At 46.7% G+C, this 14829-nt stretch overlaps 2 protein-coding genes across 5 annotated transcripts; one reads left to right on the top strand and one right to left on the bottom strand.

Annotated features, from left to right (window-relative positions):
• Positions 1-1553: 1553 nt before the first annotated feature.
• Positions 1554-6319, bottom strand: LOC109781056 (DNA repair protein recA homolog 3, mitochondrial). The gene is made up of 8 exons (XM_020339638.4): positions 6071-6319; positions 5259-5316; positions 4708-4925; positions 4420-4513; positions 3510-3682; positions 3159-3305; positions 2661-2798; positions 1554-2256 (listed from the first exon to the last, which is right to left on the bottom strand). Exons 1-8 carry the CDS (start codon positions 6149-6151, stop codon positions 1864-1866), a joined length of 1302 nt encoding a protein of 433 aa, XP_020195227.1. The 5' UTR covers positions 6152-6319; the 3' UTR covers positions 1554-1863.
• A 300-nt stretch (positions 6320-6619) lies between these two features.
• LOC109781055 (GDP-L-galactose phosphorylase 1) lies at positions 6620-9115 on the top strand. Of its 4 annotated transcripts, XM_020339637.4 has the most exons (8): positions 6622-6944; positions 7218-7263; positions 7454-7563; positions 7656-7715; positions 7798-8040; positions 8124-8309; positions 8379-8627; positions 8723-9115. In XM_020339637.4, the coding sequence occupies exons 2-8, from the start codon at positions 7236-7238 to the stop codon at positions 8960-8962; spliced, it is 1116 nt and encodes a 371-aa protein (XP_020195226.1). In that variant the 5' UTR covers positions 6622-6944; positions 7218-7235; the 3' UTR covers positions 8963-9115. The 4 variants fall into 4 exon arrangements, with proteins under 4 accessions (XP_020195225.1, XP_020195224.1, XP_020195223.1 ...); XM_020339636.4 differs by lacking the exon at positions 7218-7263 and having other exon boundaries at positions 6620-6944; positions 7469-7563; XM_020339635.4 differs by lacking the exon at positions 7218-7263 and having other exon boundaries at positions 6620-6944; positions 7466-7563.
• Positions 9116-14829: the final 5714 nt, after the last annotated feature.

Raw genomic sequence — 14829 nt, 5'->3', positions numbered from 1 at the left:
GATGCTCAGTCTCCGTGTCCGCCTCGCGTGGCGTGGCGTGGCAGCAATTAACCAGCTGGACGGATCGGTCGGGGCAATAATAATTCCGTCCTTTTCCACCGGCTCCGGGCCGTAGCACGCCTCGCCCTCTGGCTGATCGCTCTCACTGCCTGCCATGCTAACACACTAGCTCCCAAACCGACCCAAACGAAATTGAGCACCCAGACATAAAACTAGATTGGATGACAGCATCCAGCCAGGGCCAGCGGTGCCTCCGAGCCCCCCCTTGGGCCAGGACTTCCTTTTTGGAATCAAGACAGACAAGGCCCCAAGAGCACAGCATCAGCTTACGCTGATGGCAACGCACATTAGCATGTGAGCGCGCATATGACGATGTCCCCCGGGCTCTGCACGTACGGCACCAACCAGTTTTTAATGGACGGCGACCGGCCGGCCGGCCGAGAAGGGCGTCGTGGTGGCTCTGGCCTCCAGGTGACCGGGTGCACCGCATCGATCATATCCTCGGATCCGTCCGTCACATGTGGAGACGGGACGCGGTGGAGAGCCACGCCGCCATTGATCGGGCGGTACGGGCGCCGCATTGGCGAGGTGGTCTGGTTGCAGAGCGCGAGGCACGAGAGACTTGCCAGCCCGGGCCGTGGGGATTAATCTGAATTTTCAGGCCTGAAGCTCGTGGGCGAGAGGAGGGCGGCTGTTCTTCACGACTCTTCACGGACGTACGGCGGAACATGATCCGATTTGATCCCACAAAATACAAGGGGCAGGTGAATAGATCGGGGTCACCAACCATCCATCTAAAGGAGAAATGATGATCGGTTGCGTAGACCCTTCTTCGGCGAAATCATGTCAATTTTCCTTGAAGAGAAGGACTGTTACTACATGATCTACGAATCATTGGGTGTCAATTAGTGCTGGCATTCATTCAAGGGAGCTACTCCTACCACCACGAGAGACGGAGAGAGATATTTAGTGGACGTTAACGAACAGTTAGAGGCACTGGTACGAGAGTGGAGCGTACTTAAATGGTGCACATGGGCGCTCAACGGAAAGCACTTGTTATTGTCTTCTACTAACCTTAACAAACCATACTCATGGGACATTTATTGGAGAGTAGTCGTTTGACTTGCTAAAGGGATTGTTAGCCAATGGCCGAAAGACACAGACGATCGATTGGAAGGATGGATGAGTAGTAGCTTCCATCTCTTTTGGACTAGGATAAAAAGAAGAAAAGGCCTCCCATGAAGTACACCTGCCAGAGCATTTTAACACCACAACGAACAAAAAGTGCTTGCACTGGCAACAAATCATTGGATGCCTTGACGCGTACGTGGCCATAACTCCCGGAGAAAGCCCTGCCATTGTCACGCCACTCTTGTTTTTCTTTCATAACGAACGGAAAAAAGACGCCTATGTCCTGGAGATCTCTGAAAGAAAATTCCTGACAGGAAAAGTGGCAGATAACATACACCTGCTAGAGCATTTTAACACCGAAAACAATTTGCATTTCGGTGCTGCCACTCAAAACAACTACTAGCAGGCAAGACCGGAGAATGTTTCTGGAGCAGGAGAATCAAATTCTTTCCGGTAGCAGCGGCAAGTTAGCTGCTCAGTCAAGAATGTTGCTGGACCTTACTTAGACAAGAGGAATAGTCAAGGCATGCAACATATATACATGATTACATGCTACTGAATCCTGATCCCTCCCCTCCCCAAATCCACCCCAATGCCTACCCTAAGCAGCTACCATAATTTTGCCTCTCGAGCACCCTTCCTCATTTTCCAGTACAGTGAGCACACAAGGTCCCAAGTCCAAAATACAATCCGCGCCGCAAGTAACGTTCCTAGCTCACCTATCATCGCTGGTTAAGCCCCGATTATAGCGGCCAGGTCCTCTTCCGATGACGTTTCAGGTCTGACAATCTCTTCAGGCGAATCGTCCAGCAGATCGTCCTCAGCCTCCGGCTTTCTAGGCGGCTCAGTTTGGATCAATCTCCTTAGCTCCATCTCCAGTTCTTTCGCAACACTCTCATTTTTTGTAAGGAAAGCTTTAACAGCATCTTTACCATGGAACTGCTGTTCGTTGAAAGAGTAGTACGCGCCCCCGGTCTTCTTAACAAGCTTGTGCTTTACCCCAAGATCGAAAAGCTCTGAGCTGCGGCATATTCCTTTTCCAAATTCCAGCTCAAACTGTGCAGTCCTGAACGGTGGGGCATGCTTGTTTTTCACAATCTTCACAGTAACCTGACTTCCTATAATCTGCAAACAAAATTCAGTGCCATCATTTCCATGAGATTGTTAGATAAGCAGCGTGTATAATGGTTCAAAATTCATTGTCATCATTTCCACGAGATTGTTAGATAAGCAGCGTGTATAATGGTTCAAGCCGCACATCTCACATACCATGAGGAACCTAATCTGTAAGGTCAGTTATTTTATTTACCCAGTGATGGCATGGCTTAATATCAAAAGACAAGCCCCTAAGAGTTACATGTATCGCATGTCTAACAGAAATTCAGCACAAGGAGACAATTTTAAAGAATGTCTCGTGCAGACATGACCCTCAAAAGAAGTCAGTTTTGAACACTAACACCAACATGTTAAAAGTATCAGCCAATTTTCAAAAACAGCTAATGTCAAGGATATATGAATTAGTAAATTACCTCTTCACCTTTCTTTACCATGCCAATTCGCCTGATGTTCAGCCGAACCGAGGCATAAAATTTAAGGGCATTTCCACCGGAAGTGACCTCCTGTGGTCCTCCAAATCCTCCCCCAAATGTCTGTACCTTAGACCTGATCTGCAACGTGTTCAAGGATACAAATTATTAAAAAACTCAAAATAGGTGTGGACGAAAAGGCTGGAGAGGTTATTGCAATGTTAAACATGGGAAACAGAGGATCAAGAAGAACCAGTTGTGTTGCTATAAAGAATGGAATGAAGTATATACTTTAATGTTCCTTAATCTTCGAAAAAATACATTTCCTAGCTTTAGCGGGATGCCGTTCTGGAAGTTTCTGGGTGATTATACCCTCAAGCAAAATTAAAAATGGCTATCAAGACTTATTGACTTAGTCGTCTACTCACCATTGAGCCACAGAAGGAATCCTATGCAAACCTAGAAGTAAAAGACTCAAAGAAATGGCCATATAATTAATACCTGATTAATAAATACCAAAACTGTCTGGGATAGTGAAAGAGAATGGCTCAGCTTGCGAAGAGCTTGACTCATCAGTCTAGCTTGGAGAGCCACATGTGCATCACCCATCTCTCCATCAAGCTCGGTCTTGGGGACAAGAGCTGCTACCTGCACAATAAAATAAGATGAGTAGTGTAAATAACTCTGAAATAAAGGAGGAATTTTGGTTATTAAGACTGAGTAGCATGTTTAAAGTATTAATTTGACAATGCACTAATTTGAGCGGTAGAGAAGTCATGATTAAGCAGAAACTAATTCTGCTATGAAATAGAAAATCAGATGGGAGGGGCAGCTAGATGGTCAAGGTCTTACACTGTCAACAACAACAACATCAACAGAGCCACTTCGAATCAGAGTGTCTACAAGACTGAGCGCCTGCTCAGCAGAGTCTGGCTGAGAGAGAAGTAAATTACTAGTGTCGACACCAATCGACTCTGCCAGAGTTGGATCCAAAGCATGCTCTGCATCTACAAATGCACAATAACCTAGAAACAAGGCAAACCAAAAATATAAGAATAGTTAAGTTCAATTTCGGAAACCACAGGACCTATGCCTATAAACCTAGTGCACTTAAACTAAGATTTAATTCCTTCAACAAGTTTAATAGCGCCAAGTAAAAATTTATGGCTTATAATGAAACAAAGTAAATCAGAGTTATGGAAGAGCTCCCGTTCATGGACTTGTGGTTGACTTATCTTCATATTACGTACTCTTATGCATAAAATTGGCTTTTGCTACATTCCATGCTCTAAGCATAAAAGAGCATGTATCATATCAGATGCAAACAGAAAGTCCAAAATTAAATACACTGGATTACTAATGTACAGCACAAATAATTTGGGAATTGACATCAAAAGAAACTTAGCATGACAACTTTTAGCCAACTGTTTGAATAGTTTTTGGTTTAATACGCAGGTTTGAGAAGCAACACATTGTCCAAAACAGAATTAACAATAGATCTTCAGGTTCACGTTAGTAAGCAGTTGCAGGTTAGCAGAACCTTTATTGATGCATGCTACATCAATAGCAGTTGAGTAAATAATATTGCTGAATCACCATTGGTCAGTCCTATACGAACATGCTACAAAATCCACAATTACTTCCATAGACTGAAGGAGAACACAGAAGGGTGCCACTTTTCTCTAGTACTAGTAATTAGCCAATCACAAGCAAAGGAAAACAGACCATGAAAAGGAAGTCAGATTCAAAGTTTTGGGCTTACCACCGCCGCTAAGCTTTTGTGCTTCTGCAATAACGTGAAGAGCAAGAGTTGTCTTTCCTGAAGCCTCTGGGCCGTAAACCTCTACAACACGTCCCTGCAAAGAATAATAGCATGCCAATTTTACAAAACAAAATACATCATTGCAAGAAAACCATAAACATGACTACTGACTAAAGTCAAATGTAAAAGAACTATTTTGTGGTACCAAGCAGATTACAAACTGAAACATAATCAACATGAAAGAGCTTCCGCTCTGAAGAACATCAGTAACTGTATGGGAATGTGTACCTTTGGAAGCCCACCAATTCCCAGTGCCAGATCCAAAGAGAAAGATCCAGTAGACACAACAGGTACTTCTCGATGACCTTCAGAGCGGCCAAGCCACATTATTGCTCCTTTCCCAAACGAAGTTGTTATTTGATCGATGGCCTGATGTAAAGCCAAGTCTTTCTTTGACATATTCTCCTCACCGGAGTCAGTGCCACTTGACTTTGACTTCTTTTTGGCTAAGCATACAATAAGAGACAAATCAGTAAATGATTCAGTATGTAGAAGTACGAGTGGAACATAGTTGGAGCAAATCATGCAGTGCAATACAGCAGTGCAGGTAACAGTAAGAAGTACTAGGAAATGATTCATTAGGTGGTAGCAAACTAGCAATGAAGCATAATGGAAGACAAATAAGTAATCATGCAACTGAATTTCCTAAAATTATATGTAGGTTGAAATATCAGTTCGAACAACAAAATTAAGCAGTTATAAATCGATCCACGTATCGCAATGCTCAGAATACATGGCAGAATATTTGCACGAACATACGAAGAAATGATGTCTACAACCTTTAGATGCGAAATCTCGGCAATGAAAGGTAGAGCCACAGATCACCTGCCTATAGCTCTGCAGAAATATCAAGGCATTAGCAACAACATATCAGTGTTCCAGTGTTTGTAAACCATTGATTCTTATGAAATTGTCCCACATAAATCAGCATCCTTTTATAGGCCATTAGGGAGACACACTTAGTACTCTACTGTGCTATCGCGTTTCCTTCAGTAATTCTTTTGAAGCCTATCACGTGTGATACATTTCTTCCACTGATTTTATCTAATCCCTAACGGATACAAGCGTACCAGAAAGGCACTGCAAACAAACTCTTCAGGCCAACTAGACAGCTACAACTTGCAAGGTTGAAAATTGCGTGGGGCAAAGCGAGTCCCAGAAAAAACGTTGATGTATTTTCAGCACTCCATCACAGGTAATAAATCCAAATAAAACAGACAACATATTATGGCAAATTGCATTTTCAAACAGCAGGTGCAGAACAGGGGGTGATACCTAACAAAATCGGTAAAAGATACTGTAGTGATTAAAACGGCGCCATCTGGTGAAATACACTAAATTCACGCAGGTTTAAAGGCTCGCACGGTGGGGAATCGAGATTAAAACAGGAGAAATCGGGCCCCAAAACAGGAACGCAACCGATCAAACTCGGGGAAAATAGTAGGGCTCTGGCTTCCGATCACTGCAGCGGAAGCATTGGGCTCGTCCGCTCTGGGTACGCGCCCCCAACCCCCAACACATCCGAAAATGAAAACAGAACACGCTTATTAGAGCGCACAGCGCAGAGGGCAGGAGCAGGGAGAGTTTCGACCTCGGGGCAGGAGGCGGTGGCGGCCGAGGCGGCCGAGGCGATGGCCCGCCGCAGCGACGCGCGCCTCAGGAGGGTCGCCATGGCGGCTCGGTGGTCTCCGTCCCCTGCAGCCGCGAGGGGAGGATTTGGGGAGGGAGGGGGGCTAGGGTTTAGGGTTTTGCGCGCTCGGTTTTTTCTTTTTTCTTTTTGCTCAGTGTTTTCGGCCGCCTCCTCCTCCTTTTGTTTTGCGCCTCCGGTCTCTGCTCCCCGTTCTCGGGCGACGGGAAGCGCGAGCGAGCGCCCCACCATGGGGACCTGCGACGACCAACGTGGGACCCACTTGTCTGCGTCAACGAGCAGCCCGAGACGACCATGTCCACGGAAGGTTTTTTTTAGGCAAGCGTTCACGGAAGTACGACTCCCTTTTCTTCTTCTTCCCCACTGGAACTACAGGCCCACGCACAGTCAAACAGCACACCGCTTTCTCTGGATTGGAAGGCCCAGTAAGAGGCGGGAAATGATCTAACTGGCCCATACGGCCCGGCCCGGCTCGATCCGGCCAGCACCTTCGTCTCCCTCGGCCTTGCCACTTTCTCCCCAAGTTTCGAGCAAGATCCGGCTCCCCTCCTCCTCCACGTGGGATTCGCGTGAATTCCGCCGTCGTTCTCCAGGGACTGTGCCCCAAACCATCAGCTCCGGAGAGGCTCGCTTTGAGTGAGATCCAATTCTTGGGCCGCCATTGCTGCGGCGCCCGCGTCCGTTCCCAGAAACAGGAGGAGGTCTCTGTACATGCCCGTCATCTCCCCCCTTCCTTTCTCGCTCGCGCCAACGCCGGCTGCTCCCGCGGCGTCGCGAGTTCGCTGGAACAGCTTCCCGCACCACCGGCGGTTGCGAGGTATTCCGAGCTCGCTTTCTCTGAAGTTCATGTCTTGTTTTGTGCTTCCGGTCAACTATGTATATACTGTGGGTGTGGCCTTGGCGACTTGTTGCTGACGGTGGATCGCCCCATCAGCCATGCTCTGGAATGGATACGCTTGAGGCTGAAACTTGGAAATGGTCTGCGTATTTGATTGGATGTTTGGGTTGCCTCTGAAGCTCCTGTTTGAGCTGAACTCAAATATGCAGTGCAGATGCGAATGGACTAATCTAGACTGTTTTCTTGTGTTAGAGCTGTACTACTTGATGTATGATGAAATTAGCTACTGCTACATACAGTACGTTCTTGCTCCACTGTTAACTAGTACCAGTACTGTATCGTTTCAGATCAAATTGTTCAGTTTACTTGAATTAGAATTAATTCTACTGAATGCGGTGGAAGTGGAAACACTTAGCAGTGGGATTTGTTAGCATCGTCTCCTACGAATAAGTGGCTGATGTTTTTGTGTGGTCTGACGCTGCTGCCAGTTGAAACAAAAGCAGGCATGTGCAGCAACGGTTTTGATTCAACTAACTGCTTTCGTATGGAGGAGGTTGAGCCAAATTTATCCCCATTTCTCCACAAGCTTTTTAAAGAGGTTGGTACTGTTTGCATTTCTGTATGTTGTTGATAACTACTATAACAGAAAGGAAACTGAATGTATTGGGAAATGACGAGTGTTTGTTGCAGTGGGATGATCGCAAGGCGAGGGGATTGTTTCACCACGACATCACTACCTGTGAGGCCAAGGTTTTACACTCTTCCCTGATTAACTATACTGAAAATTCTTTGTTTTTTTTCCTAGCTGAATTTCCTACTGTCACGTTCAAAGGTGCTACCTGGAGAACACAATTTTGTTGCAATATTGATAGAAGGGCGTGACCAGAAGAAGCGGCCAACTGAATTTGGAATGAACCAGGTCCTCCAACCATTTCATAGTGAGAAGTTCAATTTCACTAAAGTTAAACCAGAGGAGGTGATCTTCAGGTTCCAAGAAACTGAGAGTGATTCTGCCCAGTATTTTGACGGAGCTCCTCCCACTGTTTCAGCTTCTCCTAGCAGCATTTTGATCAACGTCAGTGTGTCTCCATCTCTGATATTACTTCTACCTCGGCTAGACTGAAAACTGATTTATCGTTTCTGTATTCTGTCTCACAGGTGAGCCCAATTGGGTACTGTCATGTGCTTTTGATCCCTCGAGTTCAGGAATGCTTACCGCAAAGAGTTGATCGAGAGAGCTTCTTACTGGCCATGTATGTCGCAAGGGAGGCAAGGAATCCATTCTTCAGAGTTGGCTATAACAGTCTGGGTGCCTTTGCAACAATCAATCACCTCCATTTCCAAGTTAGTCATACTCAAACTTCACTCATTATCTCTGCCTTATGCTCCCCTCTCACACATATTGCTTGTCAGGCATACTATCTGAAAGTGCAATATCCAGTCGAAAAGGCGCCGACAGAGAAACTGACAGTCATAGGGAATGGTGTCAGCATTTCTCAGCTGGTGCAGTACCCAGTTAGCGGCTTTGTATTTGAAGGAGGTTCGAGCCTGGAGGATCTGTCACATGTTGTCTCAAACGCCTGCATCTTCTTGCAAGAGAGTAATAGACCTTACAATGTCCTTATCTCTGAATCTGGCAAGAGAGTATTCCTTCTACTACAGGTACAGTACTGCAAATGCAACCTCGGCTTTATTTGTGAACTAGAACTGGATTGCCAACTTAACATTTATCTCCCTCCGTTTGATCGACGAACCAGTGCTACGCCGAGAAGCAGACTTCTGGAAAGGCGAGCCAGGAATTCCTCGACATGAGAATCAATCCAGCGGTCTGGGAGCTCGGCGGCCATCTGGTTCTGAAGAGGAGGAAGGACTACGACGAAGCATCCGAGGCAACACTATGCAGGTTTTTGGTTGAAGCGTCCCTGTCTGAAGCAGAGTTCCAGGAGCTGAAGTGTTGCGTCTTGGAGTTCCTGGCCAGTGCAAGTCCTGAAAAGTAGAGATGAAACCAAACCAATTCTGAAGTGCTGATCAGTAATGTTTGGGTGTGCTAAGTTGTTTTAGATATGCTGTCAACTCTGAAATCAGCATAGGCCTGAGGGCCTCTGATGAGTCATATGTTTGTTCCATATATCCATTGGTGATAACCTGTACATTGTCATTGAGTGTTTCGGAGCCGAGTTACTCCCGCCATCTCATAATACAAGAGTGTTTTTGACACTACACCAGCGTAAAATAACGCTCTTATATTATGGGACGGAGGGAGGACGTGGATTTTTAGGACATGGTGCCACGCGAGGATGAAATCCGGGCGGTCCATGCATGCTATGAGATGAACACTTAATATAGCGCTTAAATGAATACCTGAACACTATGATGGGTTAATTCGACAAATACATGTATATGAGGAGGTGGTTGGGCATCTTAAATGAAGCTGGATACAACCAAACCTCTCTTCATTAACTTCTCTGCAACTACTTATCGAGTAAATGTTGCTGATGGACTTGATGTTCAGCATTTTAAATACTGGCTGGAGCTGGGGAGTGCAGCAGCTTGATTAGACCATTTAAGTTGGCTGGTGTAAAATGTCGTTAGAGCATTTTTATTCGATGCACAGTTTTCCTATTGCATGTATTGTTGTTGTTCATCTAATCACTTGCTCATCTTTGACATGCTTAGGAACTTGGGGTTATGCAGCTTAAACACGGGCACATGTTTTGTCCCACTCCCAAATAGGTTGTAACTACAACACATCAAACATGTGACAATGCAAACTTTCAGCTTGTGACTAACTGCAAACTGATGAGATTTTTCGTGAATGTGCATTGAAATATGAACTGCAAGTTGAATGAGAAAAATAATTTCATGTTCGAGATTTATAAGAAAATGAACTTCGACGAACATTAACTAAGACATGCATTTAAAAAATATAGAAGATGTTTTAAAATAGATATAGATTTTGTAATAGGCCTATGTCTTATCATCCCATTACTATTCCCTTGAGGTTTGCCCTACTCGCGCTACTCTAAGTAGTAATCACCACCTACCTGCTGACAATGTCATCGCTTAAATATAACTCGCTATGAACGTTATCTGTATTATATCTAGTTCATTATCTCCTAAAACAAGTGATTTATATTGAAGTGCTGTATATTACCATCATGTGCATCAATGTTTAATTAAAAGTGCTTAAGAAATCCAATTCATACACTAGTTTTTGTGCTAATCTAACTATAAAGCCCATCTGAGATGTTTATCGCTTTATAATATTGCACATGGTCTGTGTCGACCATTAAGGAGAGCGCATGCATTTTCAATGCGTTGGCAGAATATTAATTCATGCTGGGTGAATTGATAGCCTGCAAGCCATTAAACACTGACTTCGTGTGAATTAACGTCCGTCGACCGCATGTGGCCGTTTATGGCTGTTTTTCTGGGGGCCGTTAAAATATATCATTTCCTTGATACTGATTGTATGGAAAGATGGAAATTTATCATAATATCTGAATGGTTACTGTTTGTAACCAAGGCAAGCAAGTGCTAATGGTTGATCTTAACTGCAACGTTGCAAAGCTCAAGTGCTCAACTATTACATTTAGAAGCAGCTGGGTTGTGGTCTTCATTATTATTACTGAAGGTACTTGATAAGGATGCAAATAATACTACTCTAGCTAATTCCTCGCAGGCCATGCACTGCATGTGTCAGCTGCTGGGTGTGGGATTAATGCACGCTCTGCCTCGCAGGCCATGCACTGCATGTGTCAGGTGCAAATACACACGCTATACCGAATGCTATACGAGGAGGCGAATTCCTTATACAGCCGGAGGGTATTAAAGCTGCACGCATCGCGTGGCAGTGTGCGGTGTGGATTTCGGACGCGCGTGGTGGCATGTCCACTCGCGATTTATCGGACGGAGGGAGTACTATTTTCTTAGAAAACTGGGGGCTGAATTACCGTAGCAGTGTGTAAGAGAGGTGATGGTAGCTAGCTTGTATAGATCGATCTCTCTCACGAGTAGCAATACAGAGTAGTGATTACAGAGGAATTACACAATGGAGGAGAGGAACAGAGGAAGCTTGCAACAGGGGGGAAGAAGAAGGTAGGAGAAAGGAGCCGCCGCCGGTTCGTCCGTGATCCACTGGATGGTCTCGACGTCGCCTCCTCCCAGGCTCTTATCGCCCTGGTGGTTCCGGAACGGGCCAGGCCCCCTTAGCTGGCCCAAAGGGCCAGCCCAAACATGTGATGGTAGGAGGGCTCCTAACATCCCCCCCTCCTTGAAATGCGGCTTGACCCCAAGCCGACACCACCGAGAACCGCCGGGATCCCATTGCACTCGATGTTCCTTGACTAGGTCGAAGTCATGATGGTAGTCGACGTCGAGGTTGACTTGAACGAGGAGGTTGTAGTAGCCGTGGTCGATGGTGACTCCATCCAAAGAGGCGCCGAGGAAGTGGTCGGTGCCAACATAGTCTTGATCGAAGTTAAGGTAGTACTTGTGGTTGATGGAGCCCTGCACGACGACGACAACAGCACCGGTGATGAAACCCCTCCCTCCTTGAAGAGTGCCTTGATTGGAAGCTGAAGTCCCATAGTCTTCCTGGACAACCGTGAAGCTCCCTAGATCATCAGGTACGCCCCACACACAGATTTTTCCGCTCCTCGTGGACTTGCATGACTGGCAATATAATGGCAGCAAGAACCCCCATAGCTCTATGAACTTGTCAAGTATGTAATCAAGCTCCCATGTTCCAGGCAAGAAATGAATGGTCATCCACTGATTTAGTTCGCCGCTGGCCATTGGCTTCTCCATTCTCAACTGGGTGCATATAGGAGTCGCATATGCAATCCAGGCTTCAAACAAGTAATGCATCAGGGAAGTCGATGCAGATGTACTGCATATATAGCTTGCAAGGCCTCCAGGGTCCCACATTTGCTCAAGGTGATCGCCACCAGCTGAAGTATATGATATTGGTTCAGAAGGGGAACGAGGCAACATAAAAATATGTTGTGAATTTTTGTCCCGCGATTGATGCTTGTCCCACTGCCATTGCATTGTGATACCAGCTGGAGCAAAAGACCATAACGGACAAAATTGCACGAACTGAAGACAGACACTACTCGGGAATGTTGTACACAGAGCACCCAATTGCTGCTTGCTGTGAAAGAGCTTGTCATGATTACTGAAATCTGAATCCTTTTTGCCCCGTTTCAAAAACCACGAGCATGAGAGCTGCACTGGAAGTATCCTTATGCAATTCCCAAGGAGAATGGAGCACCGTTCCCATGCATTGTTAGTGTGAAAGTCGATTGAAACACGACCACTGCCTTTAAATTCTTCTTGACTCAAAAAAATCCAGCGCACTGACATATGCATAAGATGAATTATCCCCTGCAATTTGTCAGAAATAGGAATGCAACCCAGAACAACATAGTCGCAAACCGCTACGTGATGCCCGCAAACACCCATAAACTGGTGTTCAAAATATTCCACCTTAGGCAGTTCGGAACACACTTGCACTGCTCGGCAATTGCAAGAATCAGATGACCATGGAAGCTTCAGGTGGACATTTGTTTGACTGAATCTGGACTTCAGTTGCAGATTTGGAAAATACCTTGAGAAAGCTCTAGGAGAATTCAGATTACCAGATAAACTCTTCATCACATAAATGACTTGTGGTAGCTGTGTGCTTCAGGGTAACTTCGTCAGGAGAGCAAGCAAATGATGGCCATGGCATAAAACAGGGCCTGCCAGCAGATGTTTTCCTTTTGGAACTGAGTGCCCATGCAACTTTCCATTGGGAATGTTTAGAGCAATTAGGGAAAACAATAGCAGCACAACCTAGTTCATACGGCCCAATTTGCATGTTCTGAAATAAATGTGCCGCCATAGAACAGATAACCAGTCGCCATTCCACAACACCCAACAGGTTTAGATCACCCATAACTTGCATTATCGGCTGACTCAGGACAGTCGTATCTCTTGGCACCATGGAGATCAAACAATGCACTGTAATGGTAGTCGGATCAGAGGACAGTAATGGCTCAAACAGCCTTAACCGCAGACCAAGATTGTGGGAGAGTTATGTGCTCAGCACGCTCATTTGCTTCACATGCCTGAACAATTGCACATAGAAATTTGAATCTGTAGCGTCCTCTGATGGCATACCGATTGGGATCTTCATCACACAAGTAACTTGTGGCAGCAGGCCTTTATGGTTCAGAATCATACCTTCATGAGAGCAAGAAAACGACGGCCACGGAGTTGGTCGAACCTCATTCTCCTCTGCACTATGATGCACCAGATATGATGGCCATGGCGTCGGCCGTATCGGCAGCCCTTCGTGCCTTGTCGGCGGCTGGACAGCAAGCTCGATGGCAATGTCTGGAGTGGCTTCCACGAGTGTGTACTCGTCCGTCCCAGCAACAACGACTCAACGGTTGCTGATTGTGGAAAAAATCGGGAATGTAACCTGGATGTGGGGCGGCAGGCTGATGATGGCCTTCACGGGGATGTTGAGGCCGTCGAACTTGTCGTGGTGACCACAGGTGGCTACAGCGATGGCCGCTGTGGTGTTGCAGAGGTCGATCGCGAGCTCGGGACCGAGTGCGGTGGTGGTGTTGTGAACCTCCGCTCCGACGGTGGCGCCGTCATGGGCTTCGTCGACGCTGTCGATGGCATCGACCTGGGTTGAGCACTCCGTCGAACAGGTGACGGGCACCATCGAGATGCAGAGTGGGGTTGCATCATGGGCAACCTTGGGGATCTCTTGGGCCTTGGTGGTGGAGAAGGGGTCACCGGGGAGGACGGCGAGCTCGGTGACGACTTCTGGATTTGCCGCCACCAATGTGTACTCGGTCGTGCCCGTGACGAGGACGCGGCCGTTGCTGTCGAGGGAAGACTTGGGGGATGTATCCTGGACGTGAGGCGGCGTGCTGGTGCTGGCCGCCGTAGGGATGTTGACGGAGGGGTCCAAGATGGTGGAGTGTGCCGATGTAGCAGTATCACCCGCCATTAAGGCATCTGGCGTTGCCGTGCTCGTTGGTGGTGAGGTTCGGGCCGGCAACACGTCAGGCGTTGCGTTCCACATCTGCAGACGACAGCACCGGAAGTAGATGCAGCGACTGTCCCAGTATGCCGCCGGGTGTGCCGAACAAAACCGCACATCCGCCGCCACACATGGCTGTCCATCCTCTGATATTGTTGGGGGATACACCACCAACTCCTCAATACCGAAGGGACCGAAGAGGGAATACATCACATCAACGGTGATTGGGTAAATTGCTTGCTCCACCACCATGCTGAGAACTTGATCTGAGGACGTTTGGTGGCTAGACATTTTGCCGAACAGGAAGAAGGCGAAGACTGGGAGAGGAAATTTGGGATGAAAAATCTGGTGGACTGGCTCTGAATACCAGATGTAAGAGAGGTGATGGTAGCTAGCTTGTATAGATCGATCTCTCTCACGAGTAGCAATACAGAGTAGTGATTACAGAGGAATTACACAATGGAGGAGAGGAACAGAGGAAGCTTGCAACAGGGGGGGAAGAAGAAGGTAGGAGAAAGGAGCCGCCGCCGGTTCGTCCGTGATCCATTGGATGGTCTCGACGTCACCTCCTCCCAGGCTCTTATCGCCCTGGTGGTTCCGGAACGGGCCAGGCCCCCTTAGCTGGCCCAAAGGGCCAGCCCAAACATGTGATGGTAGGAGGGCTCCTAACACAGTGTAGATGTTTTCAATCAAAGCCTCAAACGCCATAATCCTCCATCATGCATACGCTACTGAGGCTATATTATGTCGGGGCGACAATTATTCCAACCAGTCTTGTCTGATCGTATATATAAATTTTTTGTAAACGTTGTACCAACT

The sequence above is a fragment of the Aegilops tauschii genome, chromosome 3 (genome assembly GCF_002575655.3).
Source record: "Aegilops tauschii subsp. strangulata cultivar AL8/78 chromosome 3, Aet v6.0, whole genome shotgun sequence".
Lineage (NCBI taxonomy): Eukaryota > Viridiplantae > Streptophyta > Magnoliopsida > Poales > Poaceae > Aegilops > Aegilops tauschii.
The sequence above is the reverse complement of the archived record's forward strand: the minus strand, read 5'-3'. Positions and strand labels throughout refer to the sequence as shown.

Bases quoted from the DNA above. Each gene is read 5' to 3' on its own strand.
- LOC109781055 (XM_020339634.3), top strand. From the start codon at position 6,839: ATGCCCGTCATCTCCCCCCTTCCTTTCTCGCTCGCGCCAACGCCGGCT. The intron at 7,716-7,797 runs GTTTTACACTCT...TCACGTTCAAAG, and splicing joins TCACTACCTGTGAGGCCAAG to GTGCTACCTGGAGAACACAA. The intron at 8,628-8,722 runs GTACAGTACTGC...TCGACGAACCAG, and splicing joins GAGTATTCCTTCTACTACAG to TGCTACGCCGAGAAGCAGAC.
- LOC109781056 (XM_020339638.4), bottom strand. From the start codon at position 6,151: ATGGCGACCCTCCTGAGGCGCGCGTCGCTGCGGCGGGCCATCGCCTCG. The intron at 5,317-6,070 runs GTCGAAACTCTC...ATATTTCTGCAG, and splicing joins CCACCGCCTCCTGCCCCGAG to AGCTATAGGCAGGTGATCTG. The intron at 2,257-2,660 runs GTAATTTACTAA...TTTTGTTTGCAG, and splicing joins TGGTAAAGAAAGGTGAAGAG to ATTATAGGAAGTCAGGTTAC.